Source organism: Passer domesticus, chromosome 18 (genome assembly GCF_036417665.1).
Source record: "Passer domesticus isolate bPasDom1 chromosome 18, bPasDom1.hap1, whole genome shotgun sequence".
Classification (NCBI taxonomy): Eukaryota; Metazoa; Chordata; class Aves; order Passeriformes; family Passeridae; genus Passer; species Passer domesticus.
The window spans coordinates 4377281-4402559 of record NC_087491.1 but is presented as its reverse complement, the minus strand read 5'-3'; the positions used below and the strand labels follow the sequence as shown (position 1 = coordinate 4402559).

Genomic DNA, 25279 nt, shown 5'->3' with positions numbered 1-25279 from the left:
CAGGCTCCCCCATCCCACTGCCTCTGCAGGGAATTGGGTGCATTTGGGGAGAGCCCCAGACACAGCTGACAAGTCTTGTCTGAACAGCAGAGATGTCTCTGCTTTGCAAAAAAAAAAAAAAAAAACAAAAAAACAACATATAAAATCTCCTCTTCATTCCTCCCTCTACCTTTGAGCAGGGGAAAACATTTGTTAGTGATTCATCACTTCCCTGAGCAGCCCAGACTGAGGAAAGGATGGATTTGGGATGTGGGGGAGCTCTCAGGGTTAAAGGGAATTGCTGGAAAGAAATCATGTTTCAAACAAAAAACCTTCCCTATATTAGAGTAAAAAAAAAAAAAAAAAAAAAGGGAAAATGAGTCAGTTTGAGTCAGCCAAGAAATGAAAGGTTTCACCTCTGTGGATGAACTACCTCTTTCTTGTTTTCTTTTATTCAGTGCAAATTCACTTTAATTAACTGAAACTGTATGAAAGTGAAAATTCAGTGTTATTTTTAACCCCTGGAAATGACAGGACATTTCCTCCCTACCCCAGTAAACCACGTTGGGGTTTTTAATTTTTTTTTTTTTTTCTTTTCACAAACCCCAGGAAACCCAGCAGTTTTAACAGGCTGAAGTTTCACTCCCTGACTGGAAGTTTTCCACCTGATCAGACCCAGTTTCACCAGCCCTGCTTCAGCCTCCACCAAGTCCACTGAGCTCCAGACTCCCTCAACTCCCTGCTCCTTTACCTGGAAGCAGCCAGCCTGAGGAACATCCCCAAGCAGAGAATTCCTCTATTTTCTCTAATTCCTTTGTATTCTTCTATTTTCTCTAATTCCTCTGTAGTCTTCTATTTTTTCTAACTCCTCCATATTCTTGTATTTTCTCTAATTCCCCTATATTCTTTTCTTTTCTCTAATTCCTCGATATTCTTCTATTCCACATCTTCTGTTCCAGTGCCTCAGAATCCTCTGGATTCTCTCATGTCTGACAATGCAGCCAACATTTTGCTGCATCTCCATTCCACCTCATGTTCAAGCCACCTCCAGAAGACAAAGCTTTGGAGCAGTGAAGAGGACCCCTGGAATTCCCACCCTTATGAACACACATGAACACACACACATCCATGAATTAGCCATCCTGACTGGACAAGAAGGATTTCCTAAACTAAAACGATATTTCACATTTCCCCCCCACAGTGCCAGGAATTATTTTTGAAGCCATATCCTGTATCCAGTGAGACCAATCCTGCTCCTGATGGAATGTTTCAAGGTTTCTCTTTCCAAGACAATAAAACATACCCAGCTGGTGAAAAGCAATCCTGGGCACCTGGCTTTGCCTCTCGGTGCCAGGAAGGGAGGGAGCCATGCCATGGGGAGGTCAGGGGGTTTTCCATGGATCCTGGGTGTCCCAAAGGCTCTGTCCCTGCCCAGACCCCCCAGCAACCCCACCCTGGGCATCCCTGGCAGCGCTGTCCAAAGGCTCCTGGAGCTCTGGCAGCCTCGGGGCCGTGCCCATTCCCTGGGGAGCCTGGGCACTGCCAGCACCCTCTGGGGGAAGAGCCTTGCCCTGAGCTCCAGCCTGAGCTGCCCTGGCCCAGCCCCAGCCGTGCCCTGGCTCCTGTCCCTGTCCCAGAGCAGAGATGGGAGCTGCCCCTCGGGAGGAGCTGCAGCCCCGGGGAGCTCTGCCCTCACTCTGCTCAGCTGAACAATCCCAGAGCCCTCAGCTGCTCCTCACGGCCCCTCCAGACCCTTCTCTTGTTCCTCTGAACCCTCCCTAACAACTCAATGTCATTTTTTATATCGTGGTGCCTGAACTGCCCCAGCTCTTCCCTGGCTCCTGTCCCTGGTCAGGAGGCAAAAGCTGCTGGATCAGGGCTGGGCAGGGCAATCTGCTGGAGCCATCAGCTCTGGCACAGCCTGGAGGAGCTGCAGGGGAGGTGACACCTCCAGGGCCCCCCAGCATCCCTGTGGGACCAGCAAACAAACAGGGGGCCTGCCCATCCCTGTGGGACCTGCCCCAGGGAGAACCGGTGGCAATGTGCAGGATCCACAGCTTGGAAAGGCACCCCCTATTTCCTAACCTTGGGCTCCACCATTCTTCCCACCAGGAACATGCCAGGGAAGCCCAGCTGTCCCCAGGACAGGTGTGAGGTGCAGGCACAAGCACCAGAGCAGGTGACAGAAGTCACTTTGCAGCAAGTATGGCCCCAAGGAAGGTGAGGGAGGAAGAACTGAGATCCCACTGGATATAAATCCCCAAAATCCCTCTGCACCTCTCACTTTGGAGCTCTTGGGTGTGGACAAGCCCCTGCTGCTGCACAGCTCTGCTCCTCGGAGAAGGAGAGAGCTTCTCTCCTTCTCCTTTTTGAGAAAAATATCCCTAAAATATCCCAAAAATCTCCCTAAAAAATGAACCACTCTACAAAGCTCCTCGAGAGCCTGCAGTGCTGCAGACACCACGGGATGGCTGCTCCTGCTCCACACCTGCATTTCCTGAGGGCACAAACCCTCACTTTCCTGTCCAACTCCAGCAATTCCTGCAGGATTTATCCAGCCAGCAGCGAGCAGGGCTCCTCCAAACCCACCGGGCTGGGTTTGTTTTGCAGTCATCAGATTAAATGTCCTGGAGATTGCTGCAGCAGCTCTCCTGCTGGGCTGGAGCAGTGTTCCAGCCTTCCCAGCACACTCCAGTGCTCTGGGAGCAGCAGGACCACGTGAAGGAATGGCTTTGCTGCTTTTTTCCTGGTTTGGAAGTGAAGCAAAGAAAGAAAAGTAATGTGAAAAGTGGAGCTGGCTTGAACTGCAGTGCCATTCCCATCAAACCTGCAGTGAAAGAAGGACTCCAAGGGATCAGCTCAGCTCTAAATATTGAATTGTTTTAATTCACTGTAAAGCCTGACAGAACAAGGTTGAATCACACACCTGCAAAGCCATGGGGCTGTTCCTCTCTGCCACAGCCAGGACACTGCTGCAGGATGTGGGCAGGCTCAAACACCCCTCCCCATAAATTATTTGATTCCTGCATTTCCAGAGCCTTCCCAGCCCTCCTGATTCCAACCATCCCCCAGCTCTGTCAAGGCCACCACTGGCCATGTCCCCAAGTGCCACACGGCTTCTAAATCCTCCAGGGATGGGACCCCACCACTGCCCTGGGCAGCCTGGGCTGGAGAACCCTTCCCATGAAAGAATTTTTCCTCATTTCCAATCTGAACCTGCCCTAGTGCAACCTGAGGCTGTTTCCTCTTGTCCTAGAAAGAGCAAGGAGCAGTTTCTTTTCTAGGGAAATGTTGCAGTAAGGTAGAAAAATCACAGAGAAAGGGTTCAGAAAATCAAGCCTGCTCTCCTAAAATCAGTGGCTGGCCTTGTCACTGTGCAAGCTCCCATGTGAAAGCAATCCTGGTGTGAGCAGTTAATTAGCATAACAATCTATTCCTGTGTAAAAAAACTACTTGCACCTCTATAAACTGGTTTTACACTGTTAGATAGAAAAATGGAAATTATCTCTACAAACAACTTCTCCTGCACGTACACACGGAGGGTTTGAGTGACCAGTTAATACAGAATAACAACTTGTCACTGACCAATCAAGTAATTGGCAAGAAAGCTCCTGACCAATGGGAGTCCTACACGAGGTCCATAAAACTGTATAAAAAGGAGTTATGTGAATAAATAATGGCTTTTTCCACCATGAAAAACATGGAGTCCGTGTGATTTATTCCCACAGGGAAAACCACAGGGAAGGAAACGGGATTTCTAGTTGTGGGTGAGGACCAGAGAGCCCCTTGTGATGGTGTTTGGCAGCAAAAGTTCTGGAATGGCTGCCCAGGGAGGTGGTGCAGTCCCCATCCCTGGGTGTGTTTAACAAAGCCTGGATGTGGCACTGGGTGCCAGGGTTGAGTTGAGGGGTTGGGGCTGAGCTGGATTCAATGATCTTGAAGGTCTCTTCCAACCCAGGGATTCTGTGATTTCTGTGGATCACAAACCCCAGCTGGGGTGTGGGGCATCCTGAGGAGCTGCAGGGGAGGTTTTGCTCTGCCCCACTGCAGAAGGAGCTCCAGACATGAGGAACTCAGGGCATGGTTTTAAACACATCAGCCATCAGTCAGCTCCTGGTCCCTGCCCCCTGCTCAGAGCTGGCAGGGTGGGATGTCTTGGAGATGACAGCTGTTGATGGGAAGGCTTCAAAAAAATCCACCCACTATCCTCCAGGCTTAACCCACTTCTATGTGAGAGCTGAGCAAAATCCACTCATGTATCCAAGCAGAGAAACATCCATCTCCATGCTGGGTCATTCCTGGCCCTGGCTTCCTGGCAGTCAGCTCTGTGCTATGGGCAGGGCTGCAAACCAGCAGCGAATGTGGAACCATGGAATTGTTCAGGCTGGAAAAGCCACCGAGCCCAACTGTCCCACAGCACTGACCCAAGTGCCTCATCCAGGGATGGGGACTCCAAACCTCCCTGAGCAGCCCCTTCCAATATTTTCCATGGGGAAATTCCTGCTGGTGTCCACCCTGAGCCGTTCCCTCTCCTCCTGTCCCTGTTCCCTGGGAGCACAGCCTGACCCCCCGGCTGTCCCCTCCTGTCAGGAGTTGTGCAGAGCCACAAGGTCCCCCCTGAGCCTCCTTTTCGCCAGGCTGAGCCCCTTCCCAGCTCCCCCAGCCTCTCCTGGGGCTCCAGCTCCATTCCCTTCCTTGAGATGCAGCAATTCCAGCATTCCTGGCTGCTGGAGCCCCCCTGGAGCAGGCAGTGAGGACAGTCCCACACCAGTCAGGCTCTGGCTGCTTTATCAGCCCATTTATCTCGGCTACTTCCAGCCCTATTCTGTTTCCAATCAGCATCCCCAACCCGCTCAGGCCTGTGGGAATTCCAATGAAAGCCTGGAAGGAGTAGAAAAATGAAACAAAAACACATTCAGGGAGATCCAGTGGGAAAAGGCAACTAACTGTGTGCTGTGTTCTCACATCTGCTGGGTGCAGAGCTGGGGGGCTGAGCCTGGGGAAGGGGTTCCCCACAGCCAGGTTTGGGAATTGTTCCCCTGTCAGGGAGCTCTGTGTGTGCCCCAAAGCCAGGTTTGGGAATTGTTCTCCTCAGGGAGCTCTGTGTGTGCCCCACAGCCAGGTTGGGGAATTGTTCTCCTCAGGGAGCTCTGTGTGTGCCCCACAGCCAGGTTTGGGAATTGTTCTCCTCAGGGAGCTCTGTGTGTGCCCCACAGCCAGGTTTGGGAATTGTTCCCCTGTAAAGAGAGCTCTGTGTGTGCCCCACAGCCAGGTTTGGGAATTGTTCTCCTCAGGGAGCTCTGTGTGTGCCCCACAGCCAGGTTTGGGAATTGTTCCCCTGTCAGGGAGCTCTGTGTGTGCCCCACAGCCAGGTTTGGGAATTGTTCCCAGCTCAGGGAGCTCTGTGTGTGCCCCCCATGTGCTGCCCTGCCCGGGGCTCCTCCACAGGCCACAGCAGCTCTGTCCCCACTCCAGAGGCATAGCCACAGCCAGGAGGGAGCCCAGGGCCACTAAAGGGTCCCAGGTGAGGAGCAAATGATAGTTGGGATTGTCGCCAGCTCCTTGGAAATCAGCTGGGCCCAGGAAAGGCACAGGAGTGAGGGGAGCAGCCCCACGTGTCCCAGGGCCTTCAGAGAGCAGGGGAGGAAGGATAAATAAATGAAAAACCAGCAGCAGAGCAGGCAGGGAGCTGATTGTGCCCCTCTCGTGAGACCCCATCTATTACAGGGCACCCCCTCTGGAGTCCCCAGCACAGGGAGGAGCTGGAGCTGCTGGAGAGATCCAGAGGAGCCCATGGAGCTGCTCCAGGGCTGGAGCCAGGCTGGCAGAGCTGGGGGTGCTCACCTGGAGAGGAGAAGCTCCAGGGAGAGCTCAGAGCCCTTGCAGGGCCTGAAGGGGCTCCAGGAGAGCTGGAGAGGGACTGGGGACAAGGGATGGAGGGACAGGACACAGGGAATGGCTCCCACTGCCAGAGGGCAGGGATGGATGGGATATTGGGAATTAGGAATTGTTCCCTGGGAGGGTGGGCAGGCCCTGGCACAGGGTGCCCAGAGCAGCTGGGGCTGCCCCTGGATCCCTGGCAGTGCCCAAGGCCAGGCTGGACAGGGCTGGGAGCAGCCTGGGACAGTGGGAGGTGTCCCTGCCATGGCAGGGGTGGCACTGGATGGACTTTAAGGTCCCTTCCTACCCAAATATTTTCAGGATTCCCTGAAAATCCTTCCTTGGGTCAACATTGATCCAATCCCTACCCAGCTGCAGCAGAGCCATGTTCACAACCTGCTTCTGCAAGGGGGAAAATAAACACAGCAAATGAAAACCAAGAGCACACGAGCTGCTTTAATTAGCACTAGGAGGTCACCCCAGGGTGAATTCCCAGCCATGCCCTCTCCCTGCCCTGCTGCTCACACACCTTCCTGGCGAGGAGAAACCAGAAGTGCTGGGGAGGAGATTTAATTTAGGATTTTCTCCAACATGGGCAGGATCCTCTGGGCTGGAAATCCAAGCCCAGTTCAGGATAAGAAGCACGGAGCCCTCAGAGTGGGCCCAGAGCCTTGGAGCTGCTTTTGGGAGCGCTCCCCACTTGCTGATGCACACAAAGACTTAATGCTCCAGCTGCTGGGCTCATTAACAGCCCTAAAGCTCTCGTTAATTAAACTTCCTGAGCCTTACAGCCATGGAGAATAGCTTGGGAAACATGACTGCTCATGGTTCAAGCACAAAAACTGGACACAAAAAGTTCGGAGGAAATTTTTATTATTTATTCTTTTAAAACTTTTTTTTGTTTGGTTTTTTTTTGGAGGGGAGTTGTTTTGGGGGTTTGGTTTTTTTAATTTGTTTTTGTTGGGTTTTTTTGGTCTTCGTTTTTTGTTTGGTTGATTTTTTGTGGGGTTTTTTGTTTATTTTGAGGGTTTTTTTGGTTTTGTTTGTTTGTAGGGTTTTTTGGTGTTTTTCTTTTGGTTGGTTGGTTTGGGGGGACTTTTTAGGTGGGTTTTTTTTTTTAAGCCAGGAGCTTATGAACCCATCTGGAAAATCATTCAGCCCCTCTCCATGCTCGGGAGGATGCCAGTGTCCATCCACCACAAGCCAGCGCTGATGAAAGCTCCCATCTCCTCATTCATTCTAAGACCAGGCTGTGGCCATGCCTGTCCCACTGCTGCCCATCCCCAAACCCCCTCCCTGGCTGCAGCACCACCCATGCCAGGTGGACAATTCCACCTGCAGCGCCCCATCCTCATCACCTTCCTCCCCAGAGACACTTCCAGGGGGGCTCTGGGCAGGGAACAGCCCCAGGGAGACCCTTCCCAGCTCCCAGGAGCTGCTGAGGTTGTGATCCATCCTCCCCTGCCCTCCGTGCCACCCCTGCCCCTGGCCATGCCAACACCAGGGAGCTCTTGGCTCTCTGGATGGAGGAATCCTCCCTGACACCCAGGGTCACCCATGGAAAAGGGGGAAAAGGAGGACAAGGCTGTTTTACCTTCCTGCATGGTCAGGAGAAGACCATGCCATGAGGCACGGGGTGTCCTCCTGCTGCTCTGCAGCCCAGCCCAGGGAACATCCCAGCTCTGCAGGCATCAGGGATGGATTCACCAGAACGGTTTCCCCTTCAAATTACTCCCCCAAAAATCACTCCTGGAAGCCAGGAGCACACAGGAGCCAAGAGGGAATCAGGCTGGAGCCATCCTGGATCACTCCTCACCCTGTGACACTCCAACTTCCAGCAGAGCCCTCCTGCTGGAGGAACCTTTTCCCCAGCAATTAAAGGAGCAATGCTGTCCTTGGGGGTGTCCCTTTGAGGGGTGTCCCCACCACCACCCCAGGGCTGGAGAGGGAGCACACCCCAAAAAGGAGCCTGGGAGGCTCTGGGCAGCACGTGCCTGCCAGATGCTCCCCGTTGTGCAGCAGGGGAGGGGAGGGGACACCCGGGGCTCAGGGTCACCAGCAGTGCCTGCCTGGGCTCCTGGAGAAGGGGCCGTGCAGGGGGAGAGGCAGCCGGGAGGAAATACCAGCCTGGGGGAGGAAAAGCCATCCCGGGTGGATTCCCGGTCACGTTTGCACATGTCTGGCTCAGGAGAGGCAGGAAGCTGCGAGGGATGGGGGTCCCTGGGCTGGAAGGAGGAGGCAGAGCAGCCCCACACGCTGGGACAGCCTGGGATGCTCCTTCCTGCATCCCTGTCAAGCCCTGGGGAGCTGCTTTGGGCTCAGCCTCCTCCCCCCCTGCTCCTTCCCTTCTTTGTCAGGGTGAAATGCTGCACTGGGAGCTGCAATTCCCACAAATTGGATAAATGTGGAGCTGCCTCCGTGCCCTGGGAGCTCCTGGAGTGTGTCAGCCCTGCCTCCCTTGCCCATTCTGGTATCTGTTGGCTCCTTGCCCCCGACAGGGGGGAGCTGCAGCCTCTGACGTAACCCCAGACCCTTCTCCCCAAGGCTTGAGACCAAGTTAAACAAAACCAGACTCCGCAAATCTCAGGAACAAGAGCCCAGACACAAAGGAACAGTATTGTGTTCATTGGGAATGCCCCGACAAAGGCAGGAATGATGAACCTGACTCCATATTCTCACAAGGCTAATTTATTATTTTATGATACTGTATTATATTAAAGAATACTATACTAACTATACTAAAGAATACAGAAAGGATACTTACAGAAGGCTAAAAAGATAATAATGAAAACTCCTGACTCTTTCCAGAGTCCTAACACAGCTTGGCCCTGATTGGCCAAAGAGTGAAAACAACTCACAGCAGAACCCAATGAAACAATCACCTGTGGGTAAACAATCTCCAAACACATTCCACATGAGCACAGCACAGGAGAAGCAAATGAGATAAGAATGGTTTTCCTTTTCTCTGAGGCTTCTCAGCTTCCCAGGAAAAAAATCCCGAGCAAAAAATTTTTTTCAGAAAATGTGAATGCCACAGAACAGCTCTGGAATTGCCACTCCTGTTCCAACATATTGGAACCTTGGCTGCTCAGAATTTTAAACTTTCTGTACTGATAGGTACTGGTTCTTAAAAGAACACTACATTTGGCTTGAGGCTGTAGAGAAAACTTCTAAAACTGAATGATAGAACTAAGATATAGGTGTGTAGTTTAAATAGAAGTGTGTAATAGCATATAGTAGAAACTTTAGTGTTTAAAGTTTTAGAATATAGTCATATATATAAGGTAAAATGGAGGTTTCAGAGTAGTAACTACTCTTTCTTCTTTATAAGTTTAGGTAGTATTGTGTAATTAGATAAAAAGTCTACATTGTGAGGTATGAGTGGTTGATGATTAAGTCAAAAGTAAAAATAATTTAAGTATCATTTCTTAATTAGACTGTTTATCCTTAAAAGACTTCATAGAGATATACAGCTCTATTTTCTAGTTTGTAAGTGAAGTGCTGTAGAACTCACAATTTGTGAGACTGTAATATAGATAAGAACTAATAAACATTTGAGTCTGAACAAGAAATATTGTTTTAAACATCTAATCCTGACCCACAGGCAAACAGTGGAGCCAGGCCCAGGTTCCTGGATCAGGATGGAGCTGCCCAGAGCAGCTGCACCATCTCCAGGAGTCTCTTCCAAGGTGAATTATGCCCTGAAAATGTCTCTAAAGCACCTCCTACCCCTCCTGCCACTGCACAAACACACTTGCAATGTCCCAGTAGCCATAAACTGGAATTTTTAGCAGCCCAGCTCTTCCAGAGACCAGCAGGAGCTACACCAGTAACACCAGTTAGTGCTGCTGGAGCACCATCATGCCACACCCACCTGGTACATTTAGGACAGAAAAACACAAAATCTGGATCACTAAATGACAACAACTACAAATATGACATCTAAGCACTGCCTCCTATAGCTGTACCAGTGAGGCACAGCATTTTCCTGCTTTAGTTTCATTTTGGGTCCCTTTTTCTCCATCAGCACTCAAAAAATGGTGATAGAGTGGTCACAGAGTGTGGGATCTGCTCCAGTTTATGCAGGAAAAAGCCCCACTGAGATCTGGCCCAGAGCAGCTGTGGCTGCCTCATCCCTGGCAGTGCCCAAGCCAGGCTGGATGGGGTCAGAGCAGCCTGGGATGGTGGGAGGTGTCCCCGTGGCACTGGATGGGCTCTAAGGTCCCTTTTAACCCAAACCACTCTGTAATTCCATGGTTCTGTGGTCTGCTGTCCTACAGAGAATGGGCCAAGGGAGATCTCCGGCTCAATTCCTACTTTAAGACCAACAGTTGTGGCTGAATTTATAAAAACATCCTTCCCTTTAGGAAAAACATCTCATCTGGATTTAAAGCCTTGCCAGCAGCTGAAACTACCACAACCCAGTCGTGGGGCAGGCCAGGAGCAAATGAAATAATAAATACATGAAACATGTGGGTTGTTAGAGCTGGCGTGGGAGTCAAAATTAAAACCAGCAGAGCTGGGGGAGAAAATTACCAGCACTTTTACTGCAGGAGGTGTGCAGGATTCCCCAAAGTCTCCTCAAAGAGAGAGGAAAACCACAAGTGAGGCATTACAGGATGAATTCATGTGGATCCAGAGCTCTGTGCGCCCCGGGCAGGAGCCTGAACTTTGCTTTGGGAAGAGCCACTGAGGAAAGCTTTGCTCAGAGCCTTTGTAACAGCTGGAAGGTTTTCCCTGATAAAGAGGGAACCAGCACAGGGCTCTGCGATCTTCCAGGACCTGCCCAGCAGGAGCAGGGTGGCTTCTGCTCCCCACAGGGACTGGGGACAAGGATGGAGGGACAGGACACAGGGAATGGCTCCCACTGCCAGAGGGCAGGGATGGATGGGATATTGGGAATTGGAATTGTTCCCTGGGAGGGTGGGCAGGCCCTGGCACAGGGTGCCCAGAGCAGCTGTGGAATCACAGAATATCCTGATCTGGAAGGGACCCACCAGGATCACCCAGCCCAGCCCCTGTCCCTGCCCAGACCCCCCACCAACCCCACCCTGGGCATCCCTGGCAGCGCTGTCCAAAGGCTCCTGGAGCTCTGGCAGCCTCGGGGCCGTGCCCATTCCCTGGGGAGCCTGGGCAGTGCCAGCACCCTCTGGGGGACTTTTTCCACCCAAACTCCACATGCAGAGTGTGAACCCTCTGGTTTTCTCTCTTTGTCCCTCTTCTTTGCAGCTCACTTTAACTTCACACTCCTCAAAATGTCACCAGCCAGGCCAAGGAGGACCACGTGGCACCATGTCCTGTCTCCTGACATGAATCCCACCCCATCTTTCATTTGCCATCCTCAAAATCGAATCATCCAAAACCATCCAAGAGCTGCAGGAATGCAAAAAAAAAAAAAAAAAAAAAAAAAAAAGGCACAGGAGTTGATTAAAAATCTGCTCACACAAAAGTCGCTGCCAGAAACTGAGATCTGACTTCAAAACTCCTCTGCATCTCTAACGACCTTTTAATAGCTCTCATTACAGAACATCTCCCTCAGCCCTGCCAGAACACAGCCCAGCGTTTGCACAGGCAAAGCCCAGCTGTTTCATTGATCCATTCCAGGACTTCAAACAAGCATTAACAACGCAGCTCTGCCAAAGGAAAGGTTCCACTCCTGGGTGCTGCTGCCTGCCTCGGATGGCAGCTCGTTTAACCTGCCTCTTTCATCAAGCATTTCCCACTCCCTGCGGGAGCTGCCGTGGAAAATGTGGCTTTGAAATGAAGGTTCAGCAGCAGGGAAGCAGAAAAAGTAATAAATAACATGTATCTCTTGCACTGTGAGCAGAAATTACCTGTGTCGTGTACTCCTAATCTTCACTATAAACACATTTCGTTGTTTAGAGAGGAAATCAGAGAATGATGGAATGGTTTGAGTTGGAAGGAAACTTAAAGCTCATTCCATTCCACCCCTGCCATGGCAGGGACACCTTCCACTGTCCCACCCAGCCTGGCCTTGGGCACTGCCAGGGATCCAGGGGCAGCCACAGCTGCTCTGGGCACCCTGTGCCAGGGCCTGCCCACCCTGCCAGGAACAATTCCTAATTCCCAATATCCCATCCATCCCTGCCCTCTGGCAGTGGGATCCATTCCCTGTGTCCTGTCCCTCCATCCCTTGTCCCCAGTCCCTCTCCAGCTCTCCTGGAGCCCCTTCAGGCCCTGGCAGGGGCTCTGAGCTCTCCCTGGAGCCTTCTCCTCTTCAGGTGAGCACCCCCCCCCCCCAGCTCTCTCACACCCCAAACCCCTCAGCTCTGGGTCCCACAGGGTGCTGTGCACATGAAGAACGTCCCAATAAATGCTCCTCACCCCACAACTCTCTGGTTTCCATACCTGGAACTTCTTCTACTCCCTCCTTGGATTCAGGGACCCTTCAGGGACAGATCTCATCCCTGCCCCTGCTGGGAGCTGCCCCAGGAATCCACCAGGAATCCTGGAACTGGAGGGCACCATCCTGGCCCTGCCAGGGCTGCCAGGGAGGGAATGCTGGCAGGATCCCAGCCCTGCTTCCAAACATGTCTGACAGGCTCAAGAAGGGAGAAGAGAGGAGCTGGTGGAAGCAAATCCCTGCCTGGCTGCATCTCCCAGCTCAGAGCCCCTGCAGAAGGAGGGGAGGTGTCTGTCCTGCCCCGTGCCCTGCTGGACAGACAGCAGCCATGGGCAGAGGAGCAGCAGAGGCACCTGTGGCAGTTTTGGGGGTTTTTGTTGAAGAAAGGAAATTGATGGATTTGATTTGATGTTTTTAGAAGGCAGCTGTGGCTGCCCCTGAATCCCTGGAATGTCCAAGGCCAGGCTGGACAGGGCTTGGAGTGATCTGGGATGGTGACACAAGGATAATTTTCTTTAGTAAGAGCAAAGATCACTGGAAGAGCCTTGCAGGGATGTGGTGCATTCCCCAGCACTGGAGGTTTTCAGGCACAGCTGGATGGGGTTGGACCATCCCCTCTTGGTTCCCTTCCCAGAGATCTCCTGCGGTTCCTTCCAGGCCAGTCTGGGATTGGATGGGGCTCAGGCTGCTGCAGCCACCTGAGAGCCACCCAGAGAGCCACCGTGTCCCCTCGGGTGTCCTTGTCCCCTCCCAGCAGGGACAGGGACAGAGGAAAGAGGGAAGAAGCCAGGGAAAGGAGTCACAGCAAACCCTGGGGATCCTTCCCGTGGGGCTGCTGGGCAGCAAAGCCAGGAAAAACGGGTTTGTGCATGGAGGGGCTGGTGTGTCCCTCTGTCCTGCCGTGTCCCTCTGTCCCAACACATCCTTCTCTCACCATGTTCCTTCATCCCTCTGTGTCCCTCTGTCCTATTGTGTCCCTCCAAGCTAGTGTCCCTCTGTCCCAACACATCCTTCTGTCCTGCCATGTCCCTCTGTCCTATTGTGTCCCTCCAAGCTAGTGTCCCTCTGTCCCAACACATCCTTCTGTCCTGCCATGTCCCTCTTTCTTATTGTGTCCTTCCATCCCACTGTCCCAACATATCCTTTTGTCCTACCATGCCCCTCCATGTCTCTCTCTTGTCATGTCCCTCTGTCCTGCCGTGTCCCTCCATCCCGTCCCCCTCCCCTCGCCCCGGTCCCCGCAGCCACGCGCCGTGTCCCCGTTGTCCCCGTTGTCCCCGTTGTCCCCGTTGTCCCCAGCAGCCCCGGGATCAGCGCTGTGACCTGAGGTGCCCTCTCACCCCGCGGGATCACACTGCCGGCAGCGCCGCCAATTAGCGCCGCACTAATTGCCCTCATTGCGGCACAGGAACGCCCCGTCAGGGTTGAGGTGCGCTAAACAGAAGCTGCGCTTTGTCATTTTGTTGCTCTCTTGAGTTCCTGCAGTGGCAAAGGCACGGGAGGAGGGCGCTTAATTCCCGGGGAGGTTTTTTCCCCTTAATTGATGACCCCGGGAGAGCGAAGCTTTCCAGCCCAGCGCTCCTCGCTGGGGATCGAAGCCTGCACAGTGCGGGAGCAGCCAGGACACGGCACCCCTGTGCCCCGGCGGGCAGCAGAAGCGCTCCCCTCCGCAGTGTCCCCAGAGCCGGTGATGCTCACAGAGCCTCTCTGACGGCAAGGAAGGGGACACAGCCAGCCCGGGCAGCTGGGTGGCACATTCCCACTCTCTGGAAAAATCCCTTCGCCCAGGAGTTTTCTCCTGGGAAGCTGAGGAGCCTCAGAGAAAAAGGGAAACAATTCTTATCTCATGTGCTTCTCCTGTGTTGTGCTCATGTGGAATGTGTTTGGAGATTGTTTACCCACAGGTGATTGTTTCATTGGGTTCTGCTGTGAGTTGTTTTCACTCTTTGGCCAATCAGGGCCAAGCTGTGTCAGGACTCTGGGGAGAGTCACCAGTTTTCATTATCTTTTTATCATTCTGTAAGTATCCTTTCTGTATTCTTTAATACAGTTTAGTATAGTATTCTTTAATATAATACAGTATCATAAAGTAATAAATTAGCCTTCTGAGAACATGGAGTCAGACTCATCATCCCTGCCTTCATCAGGGCACCCCGCAAATACAATCGCTGGGTTTGTCTAAAAACAGGGAGCAAAGCACAAGAACCCCACTAAGCCTGTAACGGGGTGGTGGGTTGGGTGAGCAGCCTCCTTTTAGGGGAAGGAAGTGGGGTTTCTGTGCTCTGATCTGTGCCCCAATGCTCTGCCAGGGCCTACAGGAGCAGGCAGAGCCCCTTTGTCCAGCAGCCTGGAAAGAGCTGCAGCACCAGCACAGCCCCTGCCACATTCCAGAGCTGCCCAGGGAAGAGGGAGCCTCGTGGGTCCCTTCCAGCTTGGCCGATTCTGTGATCCTGTGACTGATCCTGTGATTGATTCTGTGATTTCATGATTGATTCTGTGACTGACTCTGTGATTCCATGATTGGTTCTGTGTTTGATTCTGTGATTTATTCTGTGATTTTGTGATTGATTCTGTGACTCTGTGGTTCTGTGACTGATTCTGTGACTGTGTGACTGATTCTGTGACTCCATGATTGATTCTCTGATAGATTTTGTGATTGATTCTGTGGTTCTGTGATCCTCCCTCACTCCCAGCAGAGCTGAGCCCTGACCCTGCACCCAGAGGGCCACGAGGCCCATCCCAACACCCAAGATCCATTGATACAATGATAACCCCCAGTTTTCTGTCCCAGACAAGCCCCAGACACCCAAACCCCCTGAGGAGGATGGATCCCACACCCTGCAGTGTCCAGGGAACGGCCCCTCCTCGGAGCTGAGCTGTGAAACCATTCCCAGCTCCTGCCAGGGCACCACAGCCAGAATTCCCAGCCCACACAGGCAGTGCCAGCCTGGGGCTGGCTGTGAGAGCCCTGTCGTGTATATAAACACAGAAATGTATATATAGCACACCCTGAACATTCACAAAGAGCTCCAGCTGCCTCAGCCAGGGAGGCACCGACGTTACGTCACCCCACGGCCAGGACCTCAACCAGGAGCAGATGGCTGCTCCTCCTGCAAGGAATTAGGAGCTTTTTGGGAGCCTGCCCAGAGGAAGGAGGTGTGGGCAGCCACTCCAAGCTGCTTCTCACACCCAACTCTATGTCTGCCCCTGGAATCTTCCACCTAAGCCCAGCCTGGCTCAGTTTGGGCTTGACACCGGGAGCCACCAGGGTTTGGTGTGACACTCAGCCCAGACTGTCCATCTTCCCATGGGAATGATGTTTGTATCCTCCAGCTCAGCTGCTGGGGAGCTGATCTGATCCCAAGGCTGCAGGATGATCTGTTACACTCCTCTGGAAAATCTTCCCCTAAAGAACAGCACTTGAAACCCTTCCCCAGCACCCCAGAGTTTAAATGAAACAATATGGAAATTTTCCCATCTACTAAGGTGCAGAAAATAGAGGTGAAAGCAGCTCTGGCATCTTTCTGTGCCCTGTGGAGGCACAGGAGACACGGGCTGTGTCCAGCCAGAGCCAGCTCAGAGCTGGGCCTGGATCTGGAGGGAAAGAGGCTTTAGGAAATGAGGCTTGTGGAGAACTTTCAGGTTTTTAATTTGGTCTCATCTGGAGGGATCTCGTGGGGATGAAGCCAAACACCAGCTCTGCACTCCAGCTTCCAGAAACATCAAAATACTCTGAAGACAGGGATCCTGGGAACAGCTGGGAAGCTTAGGCTGGAACTTTTCAAATAATCCAGCACGAGACAGACTTAAAACAGAGAGGCTTTTCAATCCAAACAGCTGCAGCTGGGCAAAGGTAAACAGAGCCAAAAGCACCACCCCAGCAGCTGGATCTGGCAGCCCAGGATGGATGTGCACCCACCCCTCAGTGTCCCTGCACCCCAAATCCCATCCCTCAGGGCTTTGCCATAAGTGTTGTGTCTCCTGTCACCTTGGGAAGGAGGCAGTGACAGCTGGGACAGCAGGAAAACATCCCCCCTGTGCCACATCCCAAATGCAGGGCAGGCCTTCTCCTCCAGAGAAGGAAAATCATCCTTTGGGGGGGTTACTACCAAGAGTGCTTTGGACAGCTGGCCACCAATGTCACTGACACCTGAAATAACAACTGTTCACTTCCAAAGATAGTTGTAAAAACTCACTGTCATCTCCCAAGCTCTTCCCACACCTGATTTTAGACCCTCAAATTAAGACCCCGATTTCATCCTCAAATTAAGATGAATAAATTCTATTATAGCACCTTTCTGGTTTGCAGCAGGGATTTGAGACTTCAGGATAACTAGTAGAGCAATTGCTGTTCTTGTTCCCTGTGTCCAAGGGAACTGGGGCCATTTCCAGGCTGGAATTCCCAAAGCAGCCAGGTGCACCAAGGTCAGTGCAAGGGGGGTACAACCACACAGCCCCACAGGATCAAGAGAAGGAATTTGAGGGAAAGCAGAACTCATCTCCTCCCTATTCCCAGATAAAAGGATTTTAGGGAAAAGGCTCTTTGATCCAGCAGAAAATGCTGGAAAATGATGCTCAGCAAACACAGAGTTCAGACAAAGGAGTCCTTCAAATGGATCTGAAGCACAAACCCAGGCAGGTTTTTAACTCCTCCCTCTGGAGCACAAAGAGGAGCCCACAAAGGACCTCAGGGATTAAAAGCTGGGTTGTAAAAATATCCTGGTGGGCTCTGTCTGGGCTTCCCAGAACTCCTGAGAGCCCCCAGGGTTTGGTTTTTCATGCCCTGCCCTCCCAGGGGCAGAGCCTCAGGGGAAGGCTCCCAGCTGCTCTCTGAGCTGGGGGCACAGGCAGTGACCCCTGTGGTTATTCCACTTTAAATGCACAATTTAGGGTCTTGTCAAGGGGAAAAAAATTGGTAATTCCATATAATTGCCTAATTAAGGATGTCATGACACTCCATAGAATAGAGAGTCAAATGGAAATGACACACAGAGTACAAATCTGGGATTTCTGGATTTTTAAGAAGCTGGACTTGGAAGCAGTTAAGATTATCAGCGTCACGCCCAGACACAAACATTATTTAATAAAAATAAATACATTTACATATAAAAAAATATATAAAACACATGCAACTGTACATAGACAGCACTGATACAACACAGTATTTACATTATATATATATTAATGTATTCTTATATATTAATTTTTATATAATTTATAATGGTCCATATTTTCATCAGGTTCAATGTTTCATTTACAAAGTCCATGTGCACATTCCCAAAAGACCCCAGATTTGAGGACCTTGCACAATGCTGGATCAGACCTTTTGGAGTCTCAGGCCTCCAGCAGGATAATTTCCTGAAAACCTGCTTTTCCCCAAACCCTCAAGCAAGAAATGCCATCTGCAGGAGCCAAGCCCTGCATTTTCGGATGCATCCCTTAATTAAGCAGATTTTAATTGGATGACTCTAGCCTTAATTAATGGCAAATTGTTTGTGCGCTTTCCTTTCTGGATCTCATTCCCAGACGGGATTTTCTGGGCTGATTTGGGGGAGTTTTGTGTTTTGCAGGCTGGGGTTGCAATTATCATTTATGGCATTTTGTGAGGGAGAAGTGGCTCCCAGGAGCTCGGGGGCTGCTGGGCTCCCACTGAACCAAGGAGCTCCTCACTTTCTCCTGCTCCTGAACCAGAGCAGCCAGGAACGGTGGGAGGAGCTCAGCAAAGCCCTGGGGAGCCCCAGGCTGGGAGGACAGGAAGGGACAGCTGGGGCTCATCCCACCCCACAACATCCCAAATGCAAAAATCCTGCCAGTGCCACCCCCAACGCACAGCACTGCAGGGGAATTCTTGGGAATTTCAATAAAAAGAACTAGAGGAGGCCACGGAGCTGCTCCCAGCGCTGGAGCCAGGCTGGCAGAGCTGGGGGTGCTCACCTGGAGAGGAGAAGCTCCAGGGAGAGCTCAGAGCCCCTGCCAGGGCCTGAAGGGGCTCCAGGAGAGCTGGAGAGGGACTGGGGACAAGGGATGGAGGGACAGGACACAGGGAATGGCTCCCACTGCCAGAGGGCAGGGATGGATGGGATATTGGAAATTAGGAATTGTTCCCTGGGAGGGTGGGCAGGCCCTGGCACAGGGTGCCCAGAGCAGCTGTGGCTGCCCCTGGATCCCTGGCAGTGCCCAAGGCCAGGCTGGAGGGGGCTGGGAGCAGCCTGGGACAGTGGGAGGTGTCCCTGCCATGGCAGGGGTGGGACTGGATGGGCTTTAAGGTCCTTTCCAACCCAAACCATTCCAGGTTTCTATGAAACCACAAAGAATAGATACAAGTTCAGTATCTGCTCCCTTAAAAGTCATCCTCTGCACCATTCCCAGCACCTGGTGCTGCAGCTGACACTTGGTTTAGAGTTCATGGGATGGATTTGATCCAACTCTGAAGGACATAGGTAAGCTGTGGTCACGGGGGACAGGACACCAAGAACGCCAACAGCTTCCTGCCCAGCCCAGAGAACCAGGAGCAACAAACTCCTGGTTCTGACTGAGCTGGAGGGAGGAAAGAACACAGGGATCTTTATTTCCTAAGAAATGACCAATTTCCTTCCAAGCCTAAGGTGTCACAGCTGCCACCACATGCTGTGCCCTCTTCTCTGCCACTGCTGGAGCCAAGGGGACACAGAACCTCACAAGGTCTCACAGGTCTGAGCACCAAGTCCCGCTCCACGTGAGCTCTCTCCTCTGGCACTCTCTCCACACCTCAGTGATTCCCCAGCTGCCTCAGGCTCAGCACCCAGGGCACCCAGCCAGGCACAGCAGGGTCACTGCTCCAGCTCCCGAAGCCAAGCCCAGCTCCAGGGCAGGAAGTCCAGCCAAGCCCAGCAGCCTGCTGCCCCTCACTGCCGTCCTGCTCCTCCAGGGTTTCCTGGAGCTGTGCCACCACACAGACCTTGCCTGGAGCAGAGCTGCTCCATCAGCCGGGACTGCCTGGGAACAAGAGCCTCAAGCCCAAATCAGTGTCTTGGTTGAGGCCAGAGCCCAGGAAAACCCCACGTTTGGAGGACTGCACCATGCACCAGTCAGACTTACAATAAAACCTGAAACCCTCCTGAGCTCAGGACCTTCCCCAGCCCGGGCAGCAGGGACCAAAGGGCAAAGCTTCACATGGGTGATGCTCAGCCAAAGGGGAGGGTGGGCAGCCCTGGCATGGGCCAGGCTGGACAGGGCTTGGAGCAGCCCGGGACAGTGGAAGGTGTCCCTGCCCACACAGGGGGAGCACCAAGTTGAGCCGTAAGGTCCCTTCCAACCCAAACCAGTTTAGGATTCCACGATTCTACGATGTGAGACATCCAAGAAGCCACACACAAATCCCAGCACACCCGGCTGCGCTGTCCCGCAGGGAGGGGGACCCCTCGAGGCACCTCTGTGACACAGGGACCCCGCAAAAGCCCCGTCCCTGCCCGCCCCCCGCCGCTCACGGGGGACGCCCCTCGCCGCGGGCAGAGCCTTTTTGCCCCGTAACATTTTTGGCCGCCCCGTGGCCGGGACGCCGGGGCACCTGGGGAGTCCCCTTCCCCCCCATGGCCAGGAGCCGCCGCCGCATCCCCGCAGACCCCCGGGGGTCCCGGCCGAGCCCCCCTCCCCTTTCCCCGCTCGCCCCTCCGCGGTGCCGGGCTCCCCGCGCATCCCCTTGGGGACCGCCCGCATCCCTGCCCGGAATGTCCCTGCCCGGGATGTCCCCGCCGCCCGCCAGCCCCGCCGAGCCCCCGGACACCCCCCGGGACCCCCGGTCGTACCTGAGTCCAGCCCGGAGCCCGGCTCGGGCGCCGCCGGGCACGGGCACAGGCACAGGGCGCAGAGCAGCGCCAGCGCCCCGCCGCGCATCGTGCCCGGAGCCGGCCCCGCCGCCCCCGGCCCGGCCCCGCCGCCCCCGGCCCGGCCCCGCCGCCGGGACACGCACGGCCTCGGCCCTGCCCCGCCCCCGGCCCCGGCCCCCGCCCTGCCCCGCACCGCCGGGAGCCCCGGGGTTAATGCCCCACACCACCCCCTCCCCAAAATCAGCCGCGCCGGGGATGAGGAGTTAGTTTGGGGATGAGGAGTTTGGGGATCCGCCTCCCCGCCGTGCGGGCTCCGCGGGTGACAGACGGACAGACAGGCGCACCCCAGACACGCACACGCGGCTGTGCCTCCAGCGGGATGCAGACACCCCGTCCTGTGCTGGTTTGCCCTCCGCAGGTAAAGGAGCCATCCCACACCCTCCCACCCCCAAAGACTCGCTGCAAGTGTTTCTCGGGGTGCTTCGCCCCCCACCCCCAGCCGTGCCCAGCTCCCCCTGGGGGTCCCGGCCCTGCTCCTGCAGGGGGAGGGCACAGCAGCTCCTGCCCTGGCATTTTGGGGTGAGCGAGGCACCGCAGCTCTCCAGTGAGAGCTGGACTGGGCATAACCCCTCTGTCCTCAGGGTCTGGGCCAGTCCAGCCCCAGGGGATAAATCTGAGCCAGGCCAGGTCCTCCCCAGCCATGCCACCCTCCCAGTGGGAGGTATTTGCAGCTCACCCCAAAAGGGAGTACCCCCAGTCCCAGTGCAGACCCCCATAGCAGACCCCACCTGCTCAGCTCTCCAGAGTCCCACAGTGCCCCACGAGTGTGACAAAGCCCTGGGTGCCCATAGATGCCCTGGGGGGGTTGGCTTAGGCCTATGGGGGAGGCAGGCTCATTCCCAATCCATTTTCCCTGCAGCAATCATGCAGAGACACAAAAGTCTTGGGAACCTTCAGCAAGAGACAGGCAGCCAAACTCCCGCTGGACATCCCTGCCAGGGAGCAGGAGATGCTCAGGAGTGACACCCAGCTGTCATTTTGCTGGTAAATGCCACGCCATGGCATTGGAAAAGAGATTCTGGAATCCCCACCTGAAATCCTGATTGCTGCTTGAGACGTGAGCCAAGCCTGGTGCTGTGCCCACCCCTCTCTGCCCCTTCCCAGGGGCTTCCCCTGCCACACTGGCTCGGCTTGCTGAGGAAATGAAGGTCAGAGATACTCCAGGAGCCTTTGCTTTGCCATGGAGAGGACTTTATTTATTCTTTATATAAGAACATGTGACAGGGTTTGCTTTTCCTTCCAGAATCCCACTGATTGATTCCCTTGGATGTGACCATCTGTCCCAGCAGCACATGTCCCATCCCTTGGCATGTCCTGCACCCCACCCCTGCTGGGGGACCCATGGGACTCTGTCCTCTGCTCCTTGTGCATCCCATGAGGTCTGGTTTAGCTGGATCACCTGCAGAACAGGGTCTGGTTTAGCTGGATCACCTGCAGAGCCAGGTCTGGTTTAGGGGGATCAGCTGCAGAGCCAGGTCTGGTTTAGCTGGATCACCTGCAGAACCTGGTCTGGTTTAGGGGGATGACCTGCAGAACCTGGTCTGGTTTAGGTGGATCACCTGCAGAACAGGGTTTGGTTTAGGTGGATCACCTGCAGAACCTGGTCTGGTTTAGGTGGATCACCTGCAGAACAGGGTCTGGTTTAGGTGGATCACCTGCAGAGCCAGGTCTGGTTTAGGGGGATCACCTGCAGAACCAGGTCTGGTTTAGGTGGATCACCTGCAGAACCAGGTCTTTCCAACACTCTCCAACTCACAAGGAGGAAAATCCCCTTGTCAAATTCCCAGATTCCTGTGCCACAGCCTGTCTCTCAGCTCAGCATCCTCTTTGTAACCACCTTCTCATGTGCTGTATCCAGTGACACAATCCCATTCACGCCCCTCCTCAGCCCTCAGAGAGAAAATTCAGGTTTCCACCCCTGTGAGTGTGCCAGCCTTTTGTGCAGGAGCAGCTGGACAAGGACCACGCCTCCTCCTCCTCCTCTGTGTCCTGCTGGGCAGAAGAAAAGGCTGCCAGAACCCCAGAAATAATAAAAACAGACACAGAGAAAGCCAGGGCTGGGATATTCTGTTTCAGAGCAATGACAGAAAGTGGAGGTGAGGCTAAAATGAATAAACTCCAGTTATTGATACTGTTTGCTTTGAATTAACAGCTCAGCTCCACCAGCTTGTTCCTGCCTCCCTCCTTGGCTCCATTCTGGATTTCCATTCCTTCTCTCAGGGTTGGTTTGCTCAGATCTACGTTCTCCTGCTGACTCACCCACCCCAAATTTCAGCCCCAAATATCTGCACACCCTTCTCAGAGCCCCCAGTGCATCAGTCACTGCCATCCCTCAATCCCCAGCATTTCTCTTACAGCTCTCCCCTTTAAATTCTCCCCGAGTGAATTCCCTCCTAGGGAGATGCCAAATTCCCAGTGACCCCTCCTCACTGGGATCCTACTAAAAAGCTGTGGATGTAAAAAAAAAATCCTACACATGCCAGTGACTCCAGGCATGAAGGAAGACACAGAACAACCTTAACCTTGTCCTCACTTGCTGGGTGACCCTGGACAATTTAGTCCCTTTCAAGGGTCTCAAGTGACTTTTTTTTTTAATCACTTAAAAATGCAAAATTCGCCTCTTCTGCAAAATATTTTGGAATGTGCTGAGTGACAACGTTGAGTTGAGGTTTGTTATCACGATCAGGCACTTTCTGAAAATGGTGTTTTCACAGCCTGGAAAATATCAGGAGATCTGCTTAGGCTTGATAAAGAGGGATGAATACGCTGGGATGAGTAATCTGTCACCTTGGAGGGGATGTAGGAGTCTGTGGGTGCTGTCTGAAATGTGGCTGGAATGAGGAATCAGCAGATGAGCCTGGCTTTTCATATTCCAGGGAATAAAAAAAGCCAAATTCCCTGAGCACTCTGAACTCAGGTGTGCTCAGCGTGTCACCATGAGTCTTCTGCATCCTGAGACAAATATTCCAGGGAATTACTCTCTTTTGAATCAGTGTTTTTTATTTTTTTCTGTTTCCCTAGAAAGTAGAAAAAGCCTGAAAATGCTACCCCCTAATGGCACAACCGGGTGTGGGGTGTTGGCTTAGGAAAAGCTGATCCAGGTTTTATCCACAGGGAATAAAGGGAATGGAAATTGTGTGGTCTCTACTAGAAAGATATGCCCCTGGGGGGAAAACACCCTGACAGCAAAACGTTCCACCAGGAATGGGATGAGAAACAAAAATAAAGCCATTTTTGGGATTCAGCTGAACTCAAACCCAGAGGTTCCAGCTCCAGCATCTCGGATGTGGGAGCGTGGGATCAGGGATCCTGCCTGTTCCAGCTCCCTCAGCCCAGGGCTCAGGCAGGCCCTGGAGAAGCTGATGGGTTCATTGCTGTCTTGGACCCAAAGAACACAAGTGGAAAAAGGCAAAAGAAAGGGAAAAATACTTTAAAAGGGCAGAGAGTCACCAAAAGGCTTTTAGGATTTTAAAACTCATACGGGGTTGTAAAGTGGGTTTGGGAGTCTCTGTGATCCAGGTGTGAATGGGAGAGGTTGCTCAGCTGGTCCCCCAGGCAGATTCCAGCTCCCAAGGTGGTTGTGGTGAAGCAAATCCTGCAGGGTCCCCTCTGTGGTCAGGATGGACACTGATCCACACTGATTCCCAAATCCTCCACTTCAAACCTTCCTTTGTACCCTGCTCAGAAATCTCCATTTCATGTTTATTTGGGATATTTTAGAAACTTAATAAAAATCCTACCCTTCAGTGTCATCCAGCCAAGAACTCCAAGCCCTGCACAGAGCAGGCTGCAAGCCAAGGAAAGTTCTCCTGCCCCAAACCTTGCTAACCATGAACTTTGTGACCTCAGGCCAAACATCTCCTTCCCTAGCTCCAGCTTGACCTGGAGATCAGGGAGTTGAGGACCTTTTCCTTTCATTCCACACCAAATCCCAGGTGGGACCTTGGGTGGTCTCATCACACAAAAGACAAGAGAGAAGAAGAGTCAAGACCTTGTGCTCTAAAAAGTGCTCTACAGCATCCAAGAATTTCTGGAGAGTCCTTGGTGTTGTGTGACACCAGAAGACCCTGAGAAGGAGGAACACAGTGGATTTCTGTCCCTGGAAAACAGTAAGGGAGATTCTCCAGTTATCCAGAGAAATGAGAAGTTCTTTCTTTCTGTCCTGACAGCCGTTGGGTTTTTTTGCTCAGTGCAAGTCTTGGAAGTACCAACTTCCAATTAATTCTACAAGTATGATTAAGATTAACTCTGTTTTCTCCAGGTGGTACAGCAGGGCCTGGACACGTGACAGACTCTGACACCAATCCAACCCCTCATGCTGCTGACTTCTGAGGGAGCCCCAGGAACACTGCTGGGAGTGGGGCTCAGTCAGGGTTAGAGCCAAAGGAAGCCACACACCCAGCAGATCAAATTGTCTGGGTTGGGTTTAGGGTCAGACCCTTCAAAGGTTCTCGAGTCCAACCCCACTGGGATGAGCAGGGGCACCTTCAGCTTGGCCAGAGCCACGTCCAACTTGACCTCAAATGTTTCCAGGGATGGGGCATCCACAGCTTGTCCGGGCAACCTGTGCCAGCATTTGACAGGAGAAACATCCCTCTGTTAAAAACCTGGCAGGAATCAATCTCTGCTAGGGGATTTTAACCCTCAACTTTACAGTTCTGCTGCCTGTTGGACTCCAGGAACTGCCATCTCCGTGCTGGATCCACACCACAAATTTCCAAACAGCTCCCTACTCAAACGGAGCATCTGTGAAGCCTCTATGGACAAAAAAAAGCCCCACAGACATGACCAATTCCTTGCAAAATCCCAGTCTGGGATGCAGTTTCTCCTGGGCTGTGACTCCTGGAGGTGGGCAAGCCCTCAGAGCCGGCCCTCCGGCGCCTCCCGCTCAGCAGGCACACCGCACACACCGTCTGGGAATTGCTCAGGTTGGTTTTTTTTTTTGCTAAGTTTTTATTTTAATTCAAGGACTTTGCTTCATACAAAATGGAATTGTAGAAACAACTGCAGAATTCAAAGTTTGGCTGATAAATATTACTCAGGCAGCAAACTAGGCAATCACAGAATCTTTTTTTTTTCTCAATTTTTTCCCCCTTTTTTTTTTTGGGTAAAGTTCCACTTGTGTTGCATGGTTGGAACTTTGATAGTTTTTCACACTGTTTTTTAAATATAAAGTTTTGCAACAAACCCC

General features: G+C 52.9%; 1 protein-coding gene across 3 annotated transcripts in view; it reads right to left on the bottom strand.

Moving 5' to 3' along the window:
• The window catches only part of LOC135283180 (collagen alpha-1(I) chain-like), an 81805-nt gene extending 61675 nt beyond the window's left edge, over positions 1–20130 (bottom strand). For all 3 annotated transcript variants that reach the window (XM_064393707.1, XM_064393709.1, XM_064393708.1), the window contains exon 1: positions 20008–20130. In XM_064393707.1, the coding sequence (XP_064249777.1) occupies positions 20008–20095 (88 nt within the window). In that variant the 5' untranslated portion in view covers positions 20096–20130. The remainder of the gene's footprint in view (positions 1–20007) is intronic.
• Positions 20131–25279: the final 5149 nt, after the last annotated feature.